The sequence below is a fragment of the Felis catus genome, chromosome A1 (genome assembly GCF_018350175.1).
Source record: "Felis catus isolate Fca126 chromosome A1, F.catus_Fca126_mat1.0, whole genome shotgun sequence".
NCBI lineage: Eukaryota > Metazoa > Chordata > Mammalia > Carnivora > Felidae > Felis > Felis catus.
In genome coordinates this window covers 175788835-175810547 of record NC_058368.1, presented here as the reverse complement: position 1 = coordinate 175810547, position 21713 = coordinate 175788835, and the positions used below count along the sequence as shown (strand labels likewise).

The following is a 21713-nucleotide window of genomic DNA, read 5'->3' as shown; positions in this document are numbered from 1 at the left end:
CTGGGGGTCCCCTCCAAGGGGGCCTGCCACCCTGTGGTCCTCACCGCACAGAGGGGCTGAGTGAGGCGTCAGGACCCCAGCCCCAGGAACGCACTCAGCCCTGCCTCTTAAGAGCGTGCGCCTCGGGCCCGTCACTTCAGCTCTGTCCTCTGTCCTCCGTTTCTTCCGCTGTAAAGCGAGAATCAGACCCCCCAACCGTCTCAGGTGGTTCTGAGGGTGGGATGCATTGGTGCTTGTGAAACAGCGTGCGGAGCAACCCGCCCCCCTCCCCCGGAGAAACCTTTGCCGTTTGCATCCTGCTTTCTGGGTCCATTTGTAGAGTCATTCAGCAAACATGCTTGGGTTTTTTTGTTTGTTTGTTTGTTTGGCGGGGGTGTGTGTGGGGGGGTGGTCGTTCGAGTGTGCGCTTGCCCTGATGAAAGAAGGGTAAGGTTGAGCCCTCGAAGCTTCGAGGACTGCCTCCAGGGCAGGCAGAAGTGATTTTCCAGCGTGGAGCACGGCTGACAGCCGAGACGTGGATTCCGATTCCAGTCGTGTCACCCCAGCCCTATGATTTGGGGCTAGCCGTTTTACCAGCAGGGAGCCTCTTTACCTGTGATGGCACCCATCGCCTTGGGCCGGTGAAGGTCTCAGACGGCGTGGGTAAGGTGCCCCGGGGCGTGCGCTGCTGTGGGTACAGCTGTGTGGTCACGCCTGGGGATGAGGCGAGCGGGTGCCCTGAGTGGCAGCTCCTCACTGCGGGGAGGGCACAGCTCAGTGAGAAGAAAGGACCCAGGGCAGGGGTGGCAAGGCCCCACTGAGGGTGGGCGAGACAGAAGTCAGGGACAGCGCCTGGATGCCCTCTGGCTTTCTGCACCCCACTGGGGCTCTGCCGGGCCGGGGAGCCTTTCACGGCCCACCCTGCCCTTAGGTCTGAGTGTTCTTTGAATCAAATGAGACTGCCACCCTCCAAACCCCCTCTCGAGAGGCCAGCGGCCTTCAGGGCCACTGGGGAGCGGTTGTTTACTTACAATGCTTCTGTCTGTTTATAGTAGTGGCACTGATGAGTCCCGAGCTGCGGTTGGGCCTGGGTGGCTGGCTGGCCCACAAAGACAGCTTTCAGGCCACACTTGGCTGAAAATCTGGGGACAAAAGCGGGGTGAGATAGAAGGCAAGGTCAGGCCCGGATCAGGCTCGGGCTGAGAGGGAAACAGGCAGGCAGCTACCATGGTTTAAGTCCTTACTACCTACTAGACTGTGCTAAGGGCTTCACATGCATCTTCGCAGTTATTCGCACCACAGAGAGGCTGAGAAGCTTGCCTCTGGCTGCTTGACTGCTTTTTCGGAGAGCTGGGGTTTGGGCCCTGATCTCTCTGAAGGTCTAGTGCTTCCTCCCCACCCCCCCCACACCGCTGTTACTTTGCCTCCCCAGGTAAACTTAATATTAACAGTTGCTGTTTAAGATTATCTGTCGTCCTCAAAGCAGTTTTATAGATAAGGAGACTGAGGTTCAGAGGGGACCAGTGACTGGCTCGTGGTCACACAGGGAGGGAGCGACGGAGCTGGGGCTAGCTCCTAGCACCTAGCTCCTCTGAAAGGTGAGGGAGGGTCTCCTCTGACACTTTTCGTCTAGGAAAATGCACGGTGTTCCCCGCCCGCCCTGTCTTCCAGGTAGACAGGTCCCCCGGCTCCCCCTTCCCGACATGCTGCATGGAACGTGTCCAAGGAGGACAGGCGTCTGGCCTCCACCTCTGCCCTAGGCTCACCCGTCTCGCTGGGTCTGACAGGCCGTGACTGAGAGCTGCGTGCCCCCCCCCCCGCCCCGTACCCCCGCGGCCTGTGAAGGAGGGACCGGACTGCCCTTTCCCCCATTTCACTGAGGACGACAGTGGAGGCTCCGAGGGTGAGGAGGGATTTGCCCAAGGTCGCCCAGCTACTGAGGGGTCCACGTGGTGGACGAACCCAGGCGGCCTTCACTCCAGAGCTCGGATGGAGGCTGCAGACCCTCAAATTCCGAGGGCCTCTCTCCACTTCCTTTCCTGCGCCTGTCCTATCCTCTCCGGCAGGTGAGCCTGCTTCTGACCCCCTTCCCCTCAGATCCCCCGCCTCCTCTCTCGCACGCCCCTGCTGTGTCTGTGCCCACATCTCCCATCTCTCTCTCCCCTGTCCCCGGGTCTCTTGGAGCCTGCTGGCCAGATCAAGTCCGTGCCTTGGGCTGGGCTCCCGGGACCTGCCGTAGCAGACAAGCCCTTGTTCTGGCTCTGCCACCCTCGGGGCTGTGGGGCCACGTGGGCCAGGTTGCTTCCCACCCCGGGCTTCATCTGTAAAATGGGGGCAATGATGGCTGCTCTGTGTCCTGGGGTGTTTCGTGGTTGAATGAATCACCGACAGCTTCTGCGACTCTGCCGCCACTACGAGGGGTGATAGCAGTATTTAATGAGCACTTACTATGTTCCCCTGCGCGGTGCTCCCAGAAAACCCTCTCTTTCAATAAATGATGCAGAGTCTGGCTAAGTGATGGGGGGTGGGGTTGGTTTCTGAGCTTCCTGTTCTCTGCTGTTTCCTCTTCCCCTTCCTCTCCTTCTCCCTCTCCCCCCTTCTCTCCTCTCCCTCTCCCCCCTCCTCTCCTCTCCCTCTCCCCCCTCCTCTCCTCTCCCTCTCCCCCCTTCTCTCCTCTCCTCCTCCCCCCTCCTCTCCTCCTCCCCTGTCCTCTCCTTCTCCCCCCTCCTCTCCTTCTCCCCCCTCCTCTCCTCCCCCCTCCTCTCCTTCTCCCCCCTCCTCTCCTTCTCCCCCCTCCTCTCCTTCTCCCCCCTCCTCTCCTTCTCCCCCCTCCTCTCCTTCTCCCCCCTCCTCTCCTTCTCCCCCCTCCTCTCCTTCTCCCCCCTCCTCTCCTTCTCCCCCCTCCTCTCCTTCTCCCCCCTCCTCTCCTTCCTCTGCCCTTTCCTCTCCTGATCCCACACAGCCCGGCCATGACAAGAGTGCCACATCTCAGAGCCCACAGAGCAAGAAAAGCTGCCAGATAACACAGGTAGAGGTTGGGGTGCCTTGTCCCTCGAGGATGTGGTTGTATCACTCCTCACAAATGGATGGGCCCCAAGTCCACAGGCATTGCCATATCAGGGCCCTCAAGAACCGTCCCCAAGGCAATGGCCGGGAACTGCACACCTCCTGTTTCTGGTTCTTACAACTCTGGGCAGATTTGCAGAAGGTCTGCTCCTGTCTCCCTGGGCCAGCCCGCCCTGGGTCTGATCCCACTAAGGACACCCCCACTCGCCAGGGGACGAGTGCTGCAGGGACTGGTCAAATTCCAGGGCCCTTGTTGGGCCACGGGGCTCACGTGGAGATACCGGTCCACGCTCAGGTGCAGTGCTCTCAGTTATCACCTTTCTCTGCCCGTCTCCTGAGATTAGAGTGACTCAGAGCTGGCTCTGCACCCTGAGGGCAGGCTGGGCATCTTCCTCTTCTTTCTTTCGTGAGTGGGAGGCAAATAAGGAGAGGAAGACCTTGTTCTACTGGCTCTGGAAGAGTCCTCTCCATTTCTCTTGTCCCTCCCTCCTCGTGGTCACCCGGCATGGGGCTTTCTCTGGCCTGACATGTCCTGGGCTCCAGCACTGGGGGCCCACGTGCTCTCTTGCTGCACACCCTCTCTCTCTTCTGCCCCAGGTGGGAGAGGGGACACCTTGCACCTTACCGGCCTGACACGTTCCAGGAGGAGGGTTTAGACCGAGGGAAACAGGCAGAACTGGCCTTTTTTTTTTTTTTTTAATTTTTTAAAAGTTTATTTATTTTGAGAGGGAGAGGAAGAAAGGGCACGTGCGAGCAGGGGAAGGGGCAGAGAGAGGGAGTTCCAAGCAGGCCCCACATGAGCACGAAGTCCAATTTGGGGCTCAAACCCACAAACCATAAGACCACGACCTGAGCCGAACTCGAGAGTCAGACGCTCGACCGGCTGAGCCACCCAGGTGCCCCACAGCTGGCCTTCTTAAAGCTGATTTCGGTTCAAGGTCATGTCAACCCAGAACTGGCTTGGGCCAACAGCCCCCCGCGTGGTCCGGCCTGTCTCCCTAGAGTCCTGTGTGAGGGTTGGGGCCACAGGCTTTGCTGATAGTAAAGGACCACTTTACCGATGTCAGCTGTGCAGATGTGGTCTTGCAGGGAGGCGGGAGGCCGGGCCAAGGCAGGAGAGAGGTGGGCCTGGGTCTCCAGGTCCGATGGCGGTGGTTTGCCACTTCCATCCACAGGGTGTTCCCGGCACAGGCTTAGCGAGGGGAAGTGGAATGACGTATCACGGTTCTCCTCCTACGGGGGTTTTGTCCAATAATGTTCACTTTGTTTCCATCCACCCCTGCCCAAGCCTCTGTGGGGAGATTTGTGCTTGGAATGAACTTAGTAAGATTTATGGACTTTATTAGTAACTTATGGACTATAAATAAGTTTCTGTTGGTCTCTACCGCTCGTGCACGTGGCTACAAAGCCTTTACCCCAACCTGCTGGGTATGCTTGAGGGGGCCTTGCTGGGGGGATGAAGAATGAGTCCTGGGCAGCCATCAGGAAGACAGGCGGCCTGCTACCCGAGGGGCTGACACGGAGCCATAGCAAGAGACATGAAAGGCGGATGGGCAGTGGGATGGACACAATAAAATAACGTGAACAGAGAGAACGCAGAGGGCTAGCTTGACCCCCAAAACCTGCTCTCTCGCGGCTCTACGGCACTCTCCAGGAGGTGACCCTGCCGTCTCCTCTTGTAGCCAAGCCCGAAGACAGCCAAGTCACCTGCCCTGCCTGGCAGGGGCTGTCACATGGTGATGATTCACTACGTTAGCCATTTCTTCATTGTCACCACCCCTGGCCGGTTCCAACTCAGGAAGAACTTGACCTTTCAGCAGGGCTCAGGTCAGGGGTTTACAAACGGTTACTGAGCCACTAGGTAAGCGTCCGTGGAGACGGGCACAGGGGGCGGTAGACCAGTATGGGGTGTCAGAGCCTGAACAGGTGGGAGGCCATCTGTCTGGGGGCGGGGTGTTGGCTATGACAGGAGGAGGTTCTGTGTAGAGGGGACTGTTCCAGTGCAAATGTATTGAGGTTAGTGGGAGAGGCTAGAGAAAGAATGACGCTTAAGGGAAGGAGAGAAACTCGAACGAACCCCTAGAGGGTCTGGGAGTTGTGGCACATCCAGAGTTGACTTTTCTTTTTTTAATTATTTTTTTCAATGCTTATTTGTTTTTGAGAGAGAGACAGACAGAGCGTGAGTGGGGGAGGGGCAGAGAGAGAGGGAGACACAGAATCGGAAGCAGGCTCCAGGCTCTGAGCTGTCAGCACAGAGCCCGACGTGGGGCTCGAACCCAGGAACCGCGAGATCATGACCCGAGCCGAAGTGGGACACTTAACCAACTGAGCCAGCCAGGCGCCCCCAGATTTGACTTTTAAATACCAGACAAAGGAATCAGGCTTCTTGGAGAAACGGCAGATCCCAGGGCAGGAGCCGGAAAAGCACGAGATAAGCCTCGACCACCTCCTTGTGTCAGAAAGTAAGCAGGTGGCCAAGGACAGATGGAGGGATGTGACACGGATGCAAAAGCCGGCCTGAAACGCTGCCCAGCAGCCAAATCTGGGACAATCCGACACCGAAAGAGGTAATGATGGCACCAGATTGTACAAAACGTTGAGTGAAACAGGAATCCATGGGTCCATACAGACAGAAATAAACATGTGCACCAATAAATAGGGACAGGAGAAAGCAGAATTGGGAGCTAATCCTAAGCAGTCATCAGACAAACCCACTTGAAGAGATATTCTACCAAAGATCTGGCTTGTAGTCTTAAATTTTTTTTTTTTTACATTTTTATTTTTTTTGAGAGGCAGAGAGAGACAGAGTGTGAGTGGGGGAGGGCCACAGAGAGAGGGAGACACAGAATCCGAAGCAGGCTCCAGGCTCTGAGCTGTCAGCACAGAGCCCGACGCGGGGCTCGAACCCACGAACCGTGAGATCACGACCTGAGCCGAAGTTGGACACCCAACCAACTGAGCCGCTCAGGCGCCCTCTGACCTGGAGCCTTAAAGAGAGACTACTGCCGATGGGAGGAGACAAAAGAGATGTGGCAACTAAGTGCAACGTGTGATTCTGAACTGTGTCCTTTCACTGTGCAGCGTGGAGCTGGGACAACTGGCAAAACCCGACGAAGATGGAGAGGTGAGATGGTCGCACTCGGTGAACCAGGCCAGTCACGGAGGACAACCACGGTATGGCTCCACTTATACGAGGTTGCGGGGGGTGGGGTGGGGGCCTGGAACTTCCTGTAGAGACAGGAAGGAGCAGGTGGTCACGGGGGGTGGGGAGGAGGAATGTGGAGTTGGTGGGGACAGAATTTCAGCTTGGGAAGATGCACAAGTTCTGGAGATGGATGGTGGTGGTGGTTGTGGAACGATGTGAATGAACCTGATCTTACTGAACGGGACATTTAAAGATGGTTCAGATGGTAAATTTTATGTCATGTGTATTTTCCTGCAACACAAATGGGGAAAGCCGCTGGGTTTTGGAAGTGAACAGAGCAGGGTTGGACGCTCATCTCTGACACCGGTCGCTGGATGACCTCGGGTGACCTCGGGGGTGGCTGTTAGTGGCCTGCATGTGGCAAGCGCTCAGAACAGGCTACCTCCTCTTAACTGGTCATTGCGCGTCTTTGACTCCAACTGCAAGGTGGCTGGTTGGATTTTGCCCATCGCCTCCACCCCCAGGCCCATACGTACGACCTGCCGGCCACTCAGAGCTCCTAAGCCTGCCACCAGTCTTCTCTCCAGGAACCTCTCCTGGGGACAGTTAGAGGGGCGGAGCGTGTCCCAGCCAAAGACACAGGTAGGACCTTACATGCTTGTGTATGCACCTGCCGTCTCTGGAGGGGAAGTATGGACCTGGGAGGGACACGGGTGGGGAGCTTCTCCCTGTGAAACCCGTTCATGCCCCTGGAATGTCTTCCCACAAGCTGCGTCTATGTAAATCACATAAATAAATACACAAGTCAGTCATTACCGAAGAGGGGCCCCCGTTCCCTCCTCCCTTTCCCTCGTCCCTCTCCTCAAGGCACTGCCCCTAGCTCTCCAGCCAAAATTGCTGCGGCCCTCGTTGAGGAATTCGGTGGATGTCTCCCTCTTTCTCCCTCTTCCTGTCAGCTCCGTGGCACTTTGAAACACCACTTTCCTCGGCTTCCGGAAAACCAGCGAAATCTATTCACGATGGGGAAGGGCCATGCCTTTGCAGTCACCGTTGGAACTCCTATGGCAAAGGGCACTGCCTGGCATGCTTGTACGTGCTCAAAAAAAAAAAGATTTTTTTTTTTTGAATGAACAAACCGTTAAACCAACAAAATAAAAAATATATAACAACGAGCCTCAGTGCAAAAGTAAGCTCAGGCATAACGGCACTGACACACTCCCCAAATCATGCAGGTGTGCAAATGGCCAGAAATAAAGGCAAAGGCCATCAGTTTTTAAATAAAGTAGTCCTGGGTGCGGGATTATGTTATTGTTTTGCAGAACGTTACCAACAGAGAAACCAGGTACGTGTCGATGTTTATGCAGGCTCTCTCAGTATTGTCGCAACTCCGTGTGAACGAAACGAAATTATTCCAACATAAAGAGCTTAATTTAGGTAATGTAGTAAGGGCAAACCTGATCTGTCGATTTGTGCATCATCAACGAACAAAGTGCATCAGACGTTACTGGAAGTTTGGTCAGGGCAGGGGCGCCTGGGTGACTCAGTCAGTTGAGCGTCCGGCTTTGGATTTTGGCTCAGGTCATGATCTCGCGGTTTGTGGCTCGGAGCCTGCTTGGGATTCTGTCTCTCCCTTTCTCTCTGCCCCTCCCCTGCCTGCTTGCTCTCTCTTCCCTTCAAAATAAATAAATGAATTTAAAAAAAGGACAGAAGGCTGCAGGGGCGGATCATGTACCTAAAAGGGGAGAGATGGGAAAGGGGATTTTTAATAGCATCATGTGGTCGATGTTGCCTGGGTTTGGCAAGGTCTTACAAGAAGATGAGGTCAGCCAAAAAACTTTCCAGCTTGTGAACAGACATTAGAAGCAAGAAGGGGAGTCCAGATATTTGAGGATTTGCAATGTTAGGTGAGCAAACTGATTCGGGGCCCTAAATGGCAAGAAGCAAATGTCGAGAACGCTTGTGTGACAAAGGCCTCCAGGCAATGATCAGATGAAAAATGTGCTGCCGAGGCAAACTTTTCAGGTGGACAGAACGGCTCAGGGAAAAAAGCGTGAAGGCTTGGCTTTTGCACGTAAGTCCCATAGCGTCAAAGTTTCAACCAAGAGAGAGGTATGGGAGGGAGGGAGCAAAGGAATAACAACAGATTTACGAGTGGAGTCTCACAAAAAAGTTGTGAATGGGGCTTCTGGCCCATGTCGCTGGTTGGAATCCGTTAGGTAAAACTCCTACTGCGTTTATTAAGATAGCCATTCTGACCCAAACCCCCACGATCCCGAGGCTCCAAAAGTCTCAGCTCAGAACCGAAAATGACCTTGGGGCTCTAGTCTCCTAGGACAGGATGGGGATTAAGAAAGCTGGGCAGCCTCTCGATTCAGATTCCCCAGTGTGGTGTTTGGGTGTGGCCAGAGGGGGTGATGGCAACGGCAGAATCTCACAGAGGGTGGCGCTAGGGGCCGCAGAGAACGGCAGGGCGGAGTGGGACCTACAAGGGACACCTGCCATGCCGCGTTTAAGTGGCCTTACAGCAGAATTGCTTCCCCTTTCCGGTTACTTCTCTGTTAAGGATTAGGTGGGGTATTAAGCAGATGACTTTTCTCTTTAGTTATGAGGTCTAATGGAGGAGGAGGTGCCTAACCACTCAGGTGGAGACATCCTGGGCCTTGAGCTGGATGTGGCTGGCCACTAGATGATACTTACGGTCATCTCCCGTGGAACAGGATTAGTATCTCTGCGGGAAGAAGACACCATATTCACTGGTCGAGAGGGCACACGGAGGTAGCCTCCTAGGAACCCTCCCCCCCCATTTGATTCTCCTCTCCTCCTGGGCACATGAGTGGTTTGTACCTCTCGGCGCCCCTGCAATTAGGTATGGCCACGTGCCTAGCTGCGGCCAGCGGGCTCTGAGTGAAAGGGAAGCGTATCGCCTGCAGGCCAAATTACTCATCCTTCATGCGAGACCCTCTGTTGTTCTCTTCCTTTCTTGTGCTCTTAAGGAAGAGGTCTAGGGTTAAGTCGATGGGCTAAAAGCTTGGAGCAGCCAGGATGCGAAATTTCACCTTGCCCTTGCCCTGGAGGGTTGCCCGGACCACAGCCATTTTGTGTAAGTGAGAAATTTGTTGTGTTAGGCCTAATGAGCTTTTGCTGTTTCTTTGTTCAGCTACTGCAGCGGCAACAGGATCTGTCATCACTAATGCTGCCCCAGAGCCCAAATGGTAGAGTCGGGATTCAAATGTTGAGCCTTGCACCGCCAGCACATTATGGGAGTTCGTAGGATCGTGGTGGGGACGGCCATCGTTAAGGCTTCGGCGGGTCTGAGTCTGACAAACTTCTCCCACATGCCCACAGAATCACGTCTGTAGAGACTGAATGCTGCTCCCCCCTACGAGTGCTGGAGAAACTTGGCCACATTCAGCCATCCCTGTCATATCCAATCTATTGCTCCTGTAGAGAGGGGTGGAAAGGATTTTCTCTCTTCTCTTCCAGCACTTAGCTGAGACCCCTGTAATAGATTAACAAGAGAAAAACACGTTTCTTAACATGTACACCTCATGTATCCATGGGGACACCCAGGGAAGAATAAGTAAATCCCCTGAGGTGGCTTAGAATTCAGAATTAAATACCAGCTCAAGTGGGAAAGAAGAGGGAGAGGGGGAAGTAAGCCTCTAAGGGGAGAGTAAATGATTTTTGGGAAAGAGAACGGACCTTTAGAACAGATGGGAGGTGTGACAGTTTGTGATGAAGTTTGTCAGGGTGTGGGGTTGACTTTTAGCCTCTTCTCTCGTGGTAAGAGTCAGTCCTCCCTGGTGGATAAATTCCCGGGAGGGGATCTGTGTGGCAACTGTTGTTTCTTTTGGGGGTATCGGTCTTTAGACAGATAATGGGAGTTCAGTGACAGCCTCTCCCTGTATTTGCTGTTTTCCAAGTGCCCCTGCAGCACCAAGCAATCCATATATCAAAAAGCAGCAAACTTGGGGGTAGCATGTCCGGCGTGGCATATTCTGCTACCCTTTGCTCTCTCGTTTACAAAGTTTTAAGCTTCATACATTGATTAGGCCACACCGACAAGCCCTCTTCTGGCTTCGGCCCTGGAGAAACGGCTACTCAGGGTGAGTCTGAGGGGCTTCCGGGAATACCGTGTGCTGGTTTTACCCTGAGCCCACATCTGTGTGCAGTGTTCTGTGACCTTCGCTCGTCCTTGGATGGTTCAATCTGGACACCCTGAGGGAGATGTTAGAGGGGGAACTTCAGGCTCCATTCCAAGCCAGAGAAGTCTAGAACTGCCCTCAGGTAGCTGAAAACTTAGTCTCCATGAAAATCAGTCTAGAAGATCTGGCCCTCTAGCTGGAGATGTTTTGAATCATCTTACAGGACGATGATACTCTAGGGCAAGTATCTCCAATATTCTCAGGGGCCAGCAGCGTGCTGCAAATGAGAGAACCAGCCAGTGACATCCGCATGTCCCACACGCTGTCTCAAGGGGAGAGTTGCTACAGAGTTCTGGCAGATTGTTAGCCCGTGGGAATGTAAATGTGTTGTCAAATCTTGACATTTTTCATTAGGATCCAGAAATGGAGCTCTATCTGGAAACCTCCCCATTTAAAAATGTTGGTAATTAATTAAAAACAAAACAGTAGACAATAGTCACAACTCCATGGCCTATAGAACATGGTTAGAGGGCGGTCGGTCGTTCAGCAAACTCTGCCCTGTGATGGACATTTGAGCAAGGGGAACAGACTGGCTAGAGCTATAAGGGTACGTGTTGAGAGGTACCAAGCGGTCAAGTTGACTTGATTTTGGCCCTGTATTTGGAATGAAGGGTGGACCCCAAAGGACTGACAAGTTTGAACTTAGGTAATAAGGAGGCAGACTAGCAAGGGGGTGGTGAGGAGGGAAACGTGAGCTTTGAATTCAGAGACTTGGGTTCAAGCCTTGCTCCCCCACTTAGCAGGTGTACGAGTAAGTTGCTTCACCTGAGTCTAGGTTTCCTATCCCTGAAATGGAGAATAAATCCTAACAGGGTCATGAGAATTAAACTACATTTAGACATAAGAAAATGTCTGCCACCTGGTAGGGGCCTAGTTTGTCCACTTCCTTTCAAAGGCTTGAGAGAGAGGAAGAGATTTGATAAAAGCAGTGTTTCTGGAAGGATGGCCACATGGCTGTGTGGGCACTGGAGACAGAACGACTGGCTAGGTGTCAGGCAGTGTGACCAATTTGAGAGGACGGGTAATCACATCCATGTGGCCTTGGAGCCAAGCCCATCCCTGGTGACAAGACCGTAAAAGTTGACCTCCTGGCTCCTCCGCGGGTAAGGTGATAGGGTGCAGTACATAATGCCAAGAAAGCTTGGCTGCGCCACCTGTCCTGTCTGCTTCCCACCCTATCCTCGGCATCCTTAGGGCAGCTGAGAGAGGCAGGGCCCGGCCCCATCAGTGCTGATCCAGGGCCTCGGGCACAGGCAGGCCTTGACCTCTGCTGGGTCCCACAGGCAACTCTCCTCCATCTTTCATAGCCGGGGAGTCTTCTGCAGAGTTCTCAACAGTGTTCTGAGCTGCTTAGCAAACTCATCTTCAGAAGACACTTGTTTTGAAAGCTTAGGAGGTTTACGTTTCCAAGTCAAAATGCCCCAAAGCACGGTCCTTGCGAAGAACTAACAGAATTAAAAAAAAAAAAAAAATCAATAGGAGACTCGCCCCTCGGGAGCCGTTAGAAGAGACAGGTTTACCCACTAATTATAACTAAACCGTCATTGCCAGTCAACATCACCAGCTTTCCAAAAGTTTCTTCAGGTGAAAATGATTTTTCCTGTGCATCAGAATCACCTGGAGGGCTTGTGGCCCCCCCCCCCCCCCACCCCTCCCCAAGTCTGTGAATCAGGTCTGGGGTGGGGACTGCATTTCTAACACTTTCTGGGGTGATGCTGAGGCTCCCGGTCAGGGACGCTGTGTTCAGCGCCACTTCTGTGACGGATCTGCTTGTATGTATTTAGTTCACAGAGCTGGCGAGTGATCCAGAGTGCATGGGATCCTGTTTCCCTCATGAGTAAACAGAAGCTAAGGTTAAGTGGCAGAAATAGGGTCAAACAATGCCTGCAAATCTAAAAGCCACAAACTTCACTGCAAGCCAAGAAATGGAAAAGGTGGAGGCGGTTCATTTTTAACAGGGAACCAGCTAAAGGCTTTAAAGTTTACTGGATGGACACTAACCAGTGATAGAACCACGACTCTCTTAAGTCTTCTTGGATATTATTCAAGGCTTGCAGTACCAAGTGTTTGCCAAGGGCCAGCAGCACGAGCATCACCTAGAACGTGAGAAACAGGCACAGGCCCCACCCCAGAACTTCTGGGTCAGAATATGCGATCTTTCCAAGATCCCCGGATGCTGCTGCTGCTGCAAACGCAGGTTAGAGGAACATAGACAGAACGTTCTGCCCTCACCTGACGACAGGCCTCAGTAATGGTCCAGGGGAGGAGAGGGACTGTCTGCCCACGTCTAGTGTTACCTACTAGCTTCAGGGGGTGGGCAGCTCTAAGTTACGTTCACCAATCTTCCTCCCACCCTCCACCACCAGACTAATCACGTGTGGGCATGGGCACAGCATGCAACAGAGGCCAAAGGTTGTCCGTCACAGGCCTGGAGGCTACCATTCAGTTGAGGCTTTGGAGTAAGAGTATCAAATGATTTTATTACAAAACTTAAGCCATTCATTGATCATTCAACTTTTCTAAAAAACATAAACATGAGAATAAAATAAACACACCCAAGACTCACCAGCCTTTGCAGGATAGGAAAAAGCCCTGGACAGAGAGCCTGCAAATGTTTTTCCTTTTACCCGATGTCCGTACTTCCTCACACATTCTAGGGTCCCATGTTTTGTCACCTCTTATGAGGAAGGGAAACCGAAGCTACAAGATTCATGTACAACAGGGTCACGACAACTTTAGAGCTATTTGATGCTAATGCTTACATGTTCTAGTTGACAAATAAGCACTGTCTAACACCTACTCCATGCTAACCTTTACTGTCATTCTTTGAAATTGCATCTTTGGGACTGGTTATCTTCATTCTCTGTAGCTCCAGCCCCTCTAGGATCCCAAACACAAACCCTAAAATCCACACGCACTCTCCAAGTTCAAGTATAAAGGTTTGTTTCAGGACAACCCCAGGCTGACGTAGTGTTTCTTTATAACTCTGTAGTGTCTTCTGGATGCCATCCCCTTCGACAGGCTGACCGGATGGCAGCACAATGAGGGGGCACACAAGGTCAACTTTGCTACTGCCTGTTCAATCTGCATGCTACCCCACAGTCCAGGCTGAATGCTGAAATCAGTGACGACCTCGGCCTGTCTTCGTTCTGAAGGTGTACTCTTAAGTAACCGAATCCATTTCTTCACAGTTAATTTAATGGAGCTTCCAAAAAGTGTCAGACACACTCTAAAAAGAAAAGAGAATCGGATCAAAATGCCTCTTGATGAGAGACTACATTTATGTTCCTAAAGAAATTTACAGTTAAACTAGGAAGACTGGAAATGAATGTTTCGCATTCCATAACGGAATTGAGGTGTCCTCCCAATACTGGCACAAATAGACAACCTCCCCTTCTTGAGTCAGTGCCCTACACGAGCTTCCCGCTCTTGCTTTGTTCACTCACTGATGCTTTCCTATCAAAAATGACAGACATCTTCATGAACCCTGAAAAGAGCACACCAAAGTGGAAGGAGGGTAAAGGGCACACCCCAATGGTAACTAACAACGGCTAAGTGAGGATCTGCTGTTTACTTGCCATCACTGCTCATATTCACTAATGGCTCAAAGCCTGTAAAAAGCATTGTTTTGTGCATCTACAGCTGACTTTTAAGATTAAAGTAAATCCCAAGTGTAATAAAAAGAGGTATGCATAACAGAAGTGTCCCACGGTAACGGATAGTGGTAAACTCAAATCTCTAAATACAAGGAAATCCAGCAGGGCTAAAAGTGGACTGTGTGCACCATTTAGGATGCCATTTTAGAACACACTGTTCGATTGTATATTCCAATTGCAAACCCAAGTTTAACTCATGTCCAGGGCTGAGACTCATTTACACATGATCTTAGCCAAAAGGCCGAGAAGCGATTAGGAGCGAGGCCCATTTAATCATTTTCAGAAAAACAGGACTTTCATTTGAATTTCTCTTGTGCACAACAATCATCCCGGTTGGTTTCTACTGAAGTATCTATTCACAGCCTACATGTTTAGCTCTGGTGGCACACAACTTCATACTCGCTAACACAAGAGGACACTACTAATTCGTTCTCAGTAACAAACGACTCCTAAACAGCAGCGGAAGTCTATCTGCACTAAATGCTTTTCTGAAGGTATAAAGAAGATGATCCCCAATGGTGGCTTACCCCTTTTCTATCCATTTTATATATTTATAAGCCAGAGATGAAGGCTCCTGGACAAAGGACAGGATACCGGACCTTAGGAAGCATCCTGGGATGGAGCTGGGGGGTCCTGGCTCTCAGGCTCTGGAGGGGGCGCTGGCACAGCTTCTTTTTTCTTGGCCGCCAGGAACTCATGAATTGCTCTTTCTATCTGTGGTCTGAAGATGTGGTTTAGTTTGGGATCCACCACTTGAGAAATGATTCTGTCCACTCCAGCTTCCAACATCCCTGACCTTGCAGAGACAAAGAGATCATTCTCTGAAGGTCCACACGCCCTTTCCCCAGCCTCCCCTCGTGTTTGCACCGTGCGTACCTGACCTGTACCTGTAGTATGATATCAAAACTGGGAAAATGACACGAAGACAATACGACCTTATTCAGATTTCACAGGTGTGGCTGTACCCTGCACAGGTAGCTCTGTGCCATTTCAGCCACATGAGTAGCTTCAGGGAGCCACCACAACGAAGCTCTTACCCACACCACCACAGCACCCCCTGTGCCAGCTAGCCCCTGCAAGTCACACTCACCTCCTCCCCGTCCACCCCCAAGCCCTTGGCAACTACTGATCTCCTGTCCATCACTGTAATTGTTCATTTATCAGAGTTACATATGTGGAATCGGCACCATGCATCTGTTTGTTACTGGCTTTTCTCACTCAGCATAATTTCCTGCTGTTTCTAAAGAGGTGGGCTTCATAAGCTTTTAGATATTCCAGGAGAGTTCAGTGGACGAAGACCTGGACACAAGTGTTAGTATTAACAACAAGAAAAGGGGAGGAGATTAGAAGAAGCTTATCTTAGGACACCAGATTCCAGGACCCACCTCCACTTTTATGCCCAGTGACACTACGAAGTCACTTGGATGACCTAGCAGTAGCACTTTATTAAATGAAGTTCAGTTTGTTTGAAGGACATGCTTTAATAGGACTCTACTCCTTCCTAAAAGCTGCCATCACACTTTAGAGGAGCCATGTGGACTCAAAGACTTTGTAGAACTCCCCTTCACTTGGGAGACCAAAGATCCAGCTCCTCCTGCCCAAGATCCGAATGCCGATCCTTCGTGTAAAACTCCCATGTATGTGCCAACTACACTGAAAACCCCGAGCGGCAGCGAATATGTTTTGCAACCTGGAATATATTTCGGAGCACCCAGGAAAGTTTACACAGGAGGCCTATGGAGGTTGGACAAACTAGCAAGAATGTCATTTGAGTGCTTTGCTCATTTGAACTTGAATAAAAGGGTGGACTGTTGCGACTCGTGTGTGGGGTTTGCCGGAAAGTGCCATCCACCTTGACCAAAACAATGACTCGCATCAGCTTTCCGCTTTCCTGTGTATCATACCGGTGATTACTGCCTTTTCACTCCTAATTCTAGTTACTTACTGAACCACACTCTGCCTCAGACCATTTCGCAACTGGTTTTTGTTCATTGTAGGATTCCATTCCTGCTTGTCCAGATGTGTTGACACAAAATTATCCACTTTCTGCCTCAGGTTTTGGTAAGCTGGCTAAAACATTAAAAAGAAGACGCAAGGTAAGAAGTTATATGCACCAAAGTTTTAGAAATCAGTCACTCAAGAATACTGCTTTCCACAGAAACGTAGAATTTTCAAGTCCTTGAAGACACTTCTATGACTATGAAGATCACCGTGCAGCACAGTAGAGTGGGAATTAATGCCCGACACAAGTGCTTACTTTATGGTGGCCAGGCACAAGGCCAGATGCTTTATCATCCCATTTACTTTTCAAGTAACTGTACAGGGAGATTTTATTAGCTCTCTCCTGCCCCCATTTTAGAGATTAGAAACTTACACTTAGAAAAAGTAAACAGCTTGCCCACTTAGCTAAAATGTGGCACAAGCCAAGGGCAGACCCAGTCTGTTTCTGAATCAAAGGAACCGAGTTCCAGCCTGGCACCATCACTAACTAGCTGTCTGACTTTCAACAAGTCACCAATCTTTAAGTCTCAGTTATTTCCATTTGTAAAACTGAAATGCTGCCGCCCTGCTTACCTCGCAGAGTATCCTTAGCAACAATGAAGGGGTCAGGAGAGCCCTCTGCATAAAATGAAGGGTCACCAAAACCTCAGCACAATGAGAATGCAGATGCAAGTCAGAGTCTATGGAACACTGGGAAAGGCTGAAGGGAAGCACGGCTGAGGTCCGAACATGGAGCTTGAGACACTTACTGGTCTTAAATGTTCTCGACACAGCGAGGGTCAGAACAAAATGAGAAGGAACTTGGTGAACACAAGGAACATATGTTCTCAGCCTCTGAGACCTTCTGGTATGATCAGCTACTCTTCTTTAAACCAGGTATGATAGATACAGTGTGCATTGCTGTTCAGTATCACCGCTGTCCCCTTCTGCCATGGGCAGAGGATGCTTACCTACCCCAATGATGCTGAGTTTTGGCAATGTCATACGGTCTGGTCATTGGAGTGCTAGGGACATGTGACCTGAAATGTGGTTGTGTCTGGCTTGGTTCTTGTGCTCTGGTGACCCTCTATGAGGGCATGTCCTGGGATCTAAGATGAGTTCATGTGTCGCCGAGCTAAACCGAAGCCCAGCTGAAGACTACTTGGATGAGCTGAACTTTAGCTGACCTGCAGCCCTATCAACATAAGAATGAATGCCTGTCATAAATCACCGTGATTTGGTTTATTATGCAGTGTTACTGTATCCAAAGTTTGCTAGCAGTCGGGTAAGTGAAACCGACAGAAGAATGAGTAGGCTTCAGCCTACACGTGGACTCCCAAACACCCATGTACTATCTACTCCTTCTTCCTCTCCTCACGAGGGTCGGGCAGAGGGTGCCATGTTCTCCTGGCCCAAGGGTGGTGCCTGACCCATGCTAAGACAATGCTGATGTTTCCTGGAATTTCTTTGAATAGGAATTGAGAATCCCTTTCTAGAGGAAGAAGACATAAGATGTAATCAAAATACTAGCAGCCAAATGGATGACTCTGCTCTACGGTGACAGTAAAGCAGTCATAAAGAGCAGAGATGAAGGCCCTCGTGGAGCATCCCTGGTTCCAAATGCAGCCCTACTCTTCTGGCAGTTTGCGCCTTGGGTCCTTTCTTGGGTCAACAGATTCACCTCTTTGCTTAAAGGAACTAGAAACTTGAACTACGCATCCTGTTTTACTTTCTACCATTCAAAATAACTCACCTGGTTTGAAATGACAATTACTGTGTATTGAAAAAAAGACAAAAGACAGCAAACGTCACCACCAAACCTGAACAGATCTTGACACTACAGAATAATCCCTTCAGTTCTTGAAGCGAAAGGAAAGAATGCGCCTGCCATTACATTTTATTGTATTAATCTGTCCCTAGCTTGACTGACTCCCATATCAATTCTGTTTATTTGTCTTTTGGTGCACTACAAAGTAATCATCAATATACTCCTGAATATTTCAGCAGTCTGGGAAGGGGCCTAAGGATATACGTTTCTAACAAGTTCTCAGGTGACGTTGATGCAGCTGATCCACTGGCCACACTGAGAACCTTGGGGCTAAAGCAACAGAGGACTCAACAGGTGCCTAAAAACACACTATCTTCCAGAATTAAAACCACCCTATAATTACCAGAAGGAGCATCTAAGGTGCTGGTGGGAAAGGCTCCAACTCTCCTTCCCCAACAGCTTTGTAATACTCTTATTTTCTTTTTTCCAGAGAGAGAGAGAAAGAGAGAGAGAGGTGGGGGGGGGAGAGAGAGAGAGAGAGAGGTGGGGGGGGGGGGAGAGAGAGAGAGAGAGAGGTGGGGGGGGAGAGAGAGAGAGGTGGGGGGGGGAGAGAGAGAGAGGTGGGGGGGGAGAGAGAGAGAGGTGGGGGGAGAGAGAGAGAGGTGGGAGGGAGAGAGAGAGGTGGGAGGGAGAGAGAGAGGTGGGAGGGAGAGAGAGAGGTGGGGGGAGAGAGAGAGAGGTGGGGGAGAGAGAGAGAGAGGTGGGGGGAGAGAGAGAGAGAGGTGGGGGAGAGAGAGAGAGAGGTGGGGGGAGAGAGAGAGAGAGGTGGGGGGAGAGAGAGAGAGAGGTGGGGGGGAGAGAGAGAGAGAGGTGGGGGGAGAGAGAGAGAGAGGTGGGGGGAGAGAGAGAGAGAGGTGGGGGGAGAGAGAGAGAGAGGTGGGGGGAGAGAGAGAGAGAGGTGGGGGGAGAGAGAGAGAGAGGTGGGGGGAGAGAGAGAGAGAGGTGGGGGGGAGAGAGAGAGAGAGGTGGGGGGAGAGAGAGAGAGAGGTGGGGGGGAGAGAGAGAGAGAGGTGGGGGGAGAGAGAGAGAGAGGTGGGGGGGAGAGAGAGAGAGGTGGGGGGGGAGAGAGAGAGAGGTGGGGGGAGAGAGAGAGAGAGGTGGGGGGAGAGAGAGAGAGAGGTGGGGGGAGAGAGAGAGAGAGGTGGGGGGAGAGAGAGAGAGAGGTGGGGGGAGAGAGAGAGAGAGGTGGGGGGGAGAGAGAGAGAGGTGGGGGGAGAGAGAGAGAGGTGGGGGGGAGAGAGAGAGAGGTGGGGGGGAGAGAGAGAGGTGGGGGGGGAGAGAGAGAGGTGGGGGGGGAGAGAGAGAGGTGGGGGGGGAGAGAGAGAGGTGGGGGGGGGAGAGAGAGAGGTGGGGGGGAGAGAGAGAGGTGGGGGGGGAGAGAGAGAGAGGTGGGGGGGAGAGAGAGAGGTGGGGGGGAGAGAGAGAGGTGGGGGGGAGAGAGAGAGGTGGGGGGGAGAGAGAGAGGTGGGGGGGAGAGAGAGAGGTGGGGGGGGGAGAGAGAGAGGTGGGGGGGAGAGAGAGAGGTGGGGGGGAGAGAGAGAGAGGTGGGGGGGAGAGAGAGAGGTGGGGGGGGGAGAGAGAGAGGTGGGGGGGAGAGAGAGAGGTGGGGGGGAGAGAGAGAGGTGGGGGGGAGAGAGAGAGGTGGGGGGGAGAGAGAGAGGTGGGGGGGAGAGAGAGAGGTGGGGGGGAGAGAGAGAGGTGGGGGGAGAGAGAGAGAGGTGGGGGGGGAGAGAGAGAGAGGTGGGGGGAGAGAGAGAGAGGTGGGGGGGAGAGAGAGAGGTGGGGGGAGAGAGAGAGGTGGGGGGGGGGAGAGAGACGTGGGGGGAGAGAGAGAGGTGGGGGGAGAGAGAGAGGTGGGGGGAGAGAGAGAGGTGGGGGGAGAGAGAGAGGTGGGGGGAGAGAGAGAGGTGGGGGGGGGAGAGAGAGAGGTGGGGTGGGGGGGAGAGAGAGGTGGGGGGGAGAGAGAGAGGTGGGGGGGGAGAGAGAGAGGTGGGGAGAGAGAGAGGTGGGGAGAGAGAGAGGTGGGGGGAGAGAGAGAGGTGGGGGGGGAGAGAGAGGTGGGGGGGGAGAGAGAGGTGGGGGGAGACAGAGCACGCTCGTGCATGGGGGTAGGTGGACAGAGAGGAGAGAGAGTCCCAAGAAGGCTCCGTGCCTCCAGCACAGAGCCAGACTCAGGGCTGGATCCATGAACTCTGAGATCAAGAGTTGGACACTTTACCAACTGAGCCACCCGGGTGTCCCTCTTTCTTTCTCTCTTTCTCTTTCTTTTTTTTTCTTGTAAATAACTTGCATATTACATTGACTTAGCCACACAAAACTTAACAGAACATAGGAAATGTGAGTGGAGAACTTGTGATGGGAGAACACCCAGGGTCCTGGGAAAGGTAAAAGCTCAACTGGTATTATCTGAGACCTTTAAATAAGTAAAATTAAGCACTAAATATTAAGCGCTTCTAACACCACTTACTCTCTATATTATCTGGTCTACGGGTCAGTTTTCTACCCTGGGGTACAAGCTTTGAGGACTGGTGGTGACTGACTTGTTCCTATACCCACACAGCCTACCATGCTGTAGGCCAATAAACGTTCAGTGAATAAATGGACTATGTCTTTCCCTATCTTTAAGTTGTAATTTTAAGTTCACAATCTTCCTGTTAGGTAGGCAGGTTTTCTCAAAGAGAAATCACTTCCTTCGAGGAGCTGTCCAGTAACAGAGCCTCCTAAACCTACCACCGTGGTCTTGCTAGAGAAGCTTCTTGAAAAGGGAGAAAACGAACATTCCAGCACCTACTATACGTCTGACACAACCCACGTGACTTCACTGAATTCCCCACGACTTTGGCAAATAACATGCAATAGCATTTTACTAGGTTGACCTATGGCATTAGGATCTAAGAGAGGCACCAAATCCCCTTCAATCCACCACAAGGCTGCCGGTTCTGCACCAACGTACCTAATCCAAGCCTGCAAATTGCTGAGCTGGAGAGAAGGAAGAAACAAATAGCTACAGCGTTCTGGTGTCTGTGCATTCAAACCGTTCTTGCTTACTCACCTGGCTTTCTCCAACATTAGCACACAGAGGTTTGTTACTGAGGGGCCCAAAGAAGTCTCACCTTGGGAAAGATCGGATCTAGGCTCTGAAACCAGAACCGAATCCCCAAGTCCGGAGAAACGACCGGACTGCACACAGCTGAGGGCGATGCGGCTGGGAGCCCAACCCACGTGTGTACCACTCAGAAAGCCTCCTGTACTGCCCCAAGCGGTCTAGTGCCTCACTGCTGAGATTTTTAAAAATACCTTTTGTTAGAAAAGCCAAGCTGCAAGCTCGCCATCCTCACGCCCAGCCCGACCCCGTCGGCCAGGCGGCCTCGGCTACCTTGGTGTCCACGTCGGCCAGGCAGTCCCGGCGGAAGCTGTCAAACAAGCCCCGGCTCTTGAGCTGCTCCACGATGAGTGCGATGAGCTGCGGGTCCCGGGAGGCAGTGAGGCGGGGTTGATGGGGCCGCCGCTCCCACCTGCCCCCGCCGCCCCTGTCGCTGCCCCCGCCGAGGCCTGGCCCGCTCCGCCGCCGCCCACGGAGCCCGTGCCGCCGCCGCCGCCGCCGTCTGCCATGGCTGCGCCCGGGGCCCACAGAGGAGACCGAACACAACTTCTCAGGGACGGAGGGCCTGAGTCGTGTAGAGGCGGCAGAAGCGCCCAAGAAGGAGGCGGCGGAGGGGGAGGACAAAGGGGAGGCGGCGGGGGGAGAGAAAGAGGAGAGGAGGGAGAGGGCGGCGGCGGCGGCGGCGGCGGCGGGGGGAGCCGGCTCTGAGGCAGCGGAGGTGGTGGTAGAAGCGGGAGGAGAAACGGCCCGC

At 52.5% G+C, this 21713-nt stretch overlaps 2 protein-coding genes across 8 annotated transcripts in view; one reads left to right on the top strand and one right to left on the bottom strand.

Annotated features, from left to right (window-relative positions):
• LOC123379527 overlaps positions 1–15868 on the top strand; it is a 261601-nt gene extending 245733 nt beyond the window's left edge. For 3 of the 7 annotated variants that reach the window (XR_006584070.1, XR_006584069.1, XR_006584071.1), the window contains 3 exons: positions 6127–6219; positions 6677–6832; positions 7147–15868. Coding sequence is in view for 1 of the 7 variants with exons in the window: in XM_045035354.1 (XP_044891289.1) it covers positions 6127–6219; positions 6677–6832; positions 7147–7279; positions 9348–9406 (441 nt within the window). In the remaining 6 variants the exon portion in view is untranslated. Of the gene's footprint in view, positions 1–5413; positions 5613–6126; positions 6220–6676; positions 6833–7146 lie in introns of all 7 variants that reach the window. The other 4 variants (XM_045035354.1, XR_006584074.1, XR_006584067.1 and 1 more) reach the window with 4 other exon arrangements.
• On the bottom strand, positions 12856–21669 carry BOD1 (biorientation of chromosomes in cell division 1). The gene is given in 5 exon segments (XM_006927914.4): positions 12856–13624; positions 14651–14847; positions 15997–16121; positions 21236–21333; positions 21336–21669. Coding segments are annotated over 4 exon segments (555 nt in total). The 5' UTR covers positions 21472–21669; the 3' UTR covers positions 12856–13624; position 14651.
• Positions 21670–21713: the final 44 nt, after the last annotated feature.